General features: G+C 59.4%; 1 protein-coding gene across 1 annotated transcript in view; it reads right to left on the bottom strand.

Annotated features, from left to right (window-relative positions):
* Positions 1-234, bottom strand: part of DMWD (DM1 locus, WD repeat containing) — a gene marked incomplete at both ends in the record, with an annotated part of 2,538 nt that extends 2,304 nt beyond the window's left edge. Inside the window, one exon of the mRNA XM_015616752.1 lies at positions 28-234. Coding sequence (XP_015472238.1) covers positions 28-234 — 207 coding nt within the window. The remainder of the gene's footprint in view (positions 1-27) is intronic.
* Between the last annotated feature and the right edge of the window lie 695 nt (positions 235-929).

Below are 929 nucleotides of genomic sequence, written 5' to 3'. Positions count from 1 at the left end.
CCCTGGTGGCCCCCAATGTCCCCTCACCTCCTCGTTGAAGAGCCGCCCGGCGCTGTCCTTCTTGGCCAGGTCCAGGTACTGCACCTGCCCGGCCGAGAAGCCGACCAGCAGCGCCAGGGTCTCGGCGCCCGCCGTGAACTGGTTGAAGTCGTGGCAGGTGGGCTGGGTGCCCTTGTAGACGCGCTTGTCGATGGGCCGGTGCAGGTCCAGGGACTGCGGGGACACCGGGCACTGTCACCTGTCACCGCCCCTGGGGTCACTGTCACCACCCCTGGGGTCATTGTCATCAATCCTGGGGTCATTGTCACCACCCCTGGGGTCATTGTCACCATCCCTGGGGTCATTGTCATCAATCCTGGGGTCATTGTCACCACCCCTGGGGTCATTGTCACCACCCCTGGGGTCATTGTCACCATCCCTGGGGTCATTGTCACCATCCCTGGGGTCATTGTCACCATCCCATGGTCATTGTCACCACCCCTGGGGTCACTGTCACCACCCCTGGGGTCATTGTCACCGGCCTCAAGGTCATTGTCACCATCCCATGGTCATTGTCACCATCCCTGGGGTCATTGTCACCACCCCTGGGGTCACTGTCACCATCCCATGGTCATTGTCATCAATCCTGGGGTCATTGTCACCATCCCTGGGGTCACTGTCATCAATCCTGGGTCATTGTCATCAATCTCAGGGTCATTGTCACCATCCCTGGGTCATTGTCACCACCCCATGGTCATTGTCACTCGCCTCAAGGTCATTGTCACCACCCCTGGGGTCATTGTCACCATCCCTGGGGTCATTGTCACCACCCCTGGGGTCACTGTCATCGATCTCAGGGTCATTGTCACCACCCCTGGGGTCATTGTCACCACCCCATGGTCATTGTCACCATCCCATGGTCATTGTCATCAATCCTGGGTCATTGTCAC

This window comes from Parus major, unplaced genomic scaffold (assembly GCF_001522545.3).
Source record: "Parus major isolate Abel unplaced genomic scaffold, Parus_major1.1 Scaffold683, whole genome shotgun sequence".
Taxonomy (NCBI): Eukaryota; Metazoa; Chordata; class Aves; order Passeriformes; family Paridae; genus Parus; species Parus major.
Note: the sequence above shows the minus strand (reverse complement) of the source record. Positions and strands in the feature narration are given on the sequence as shown.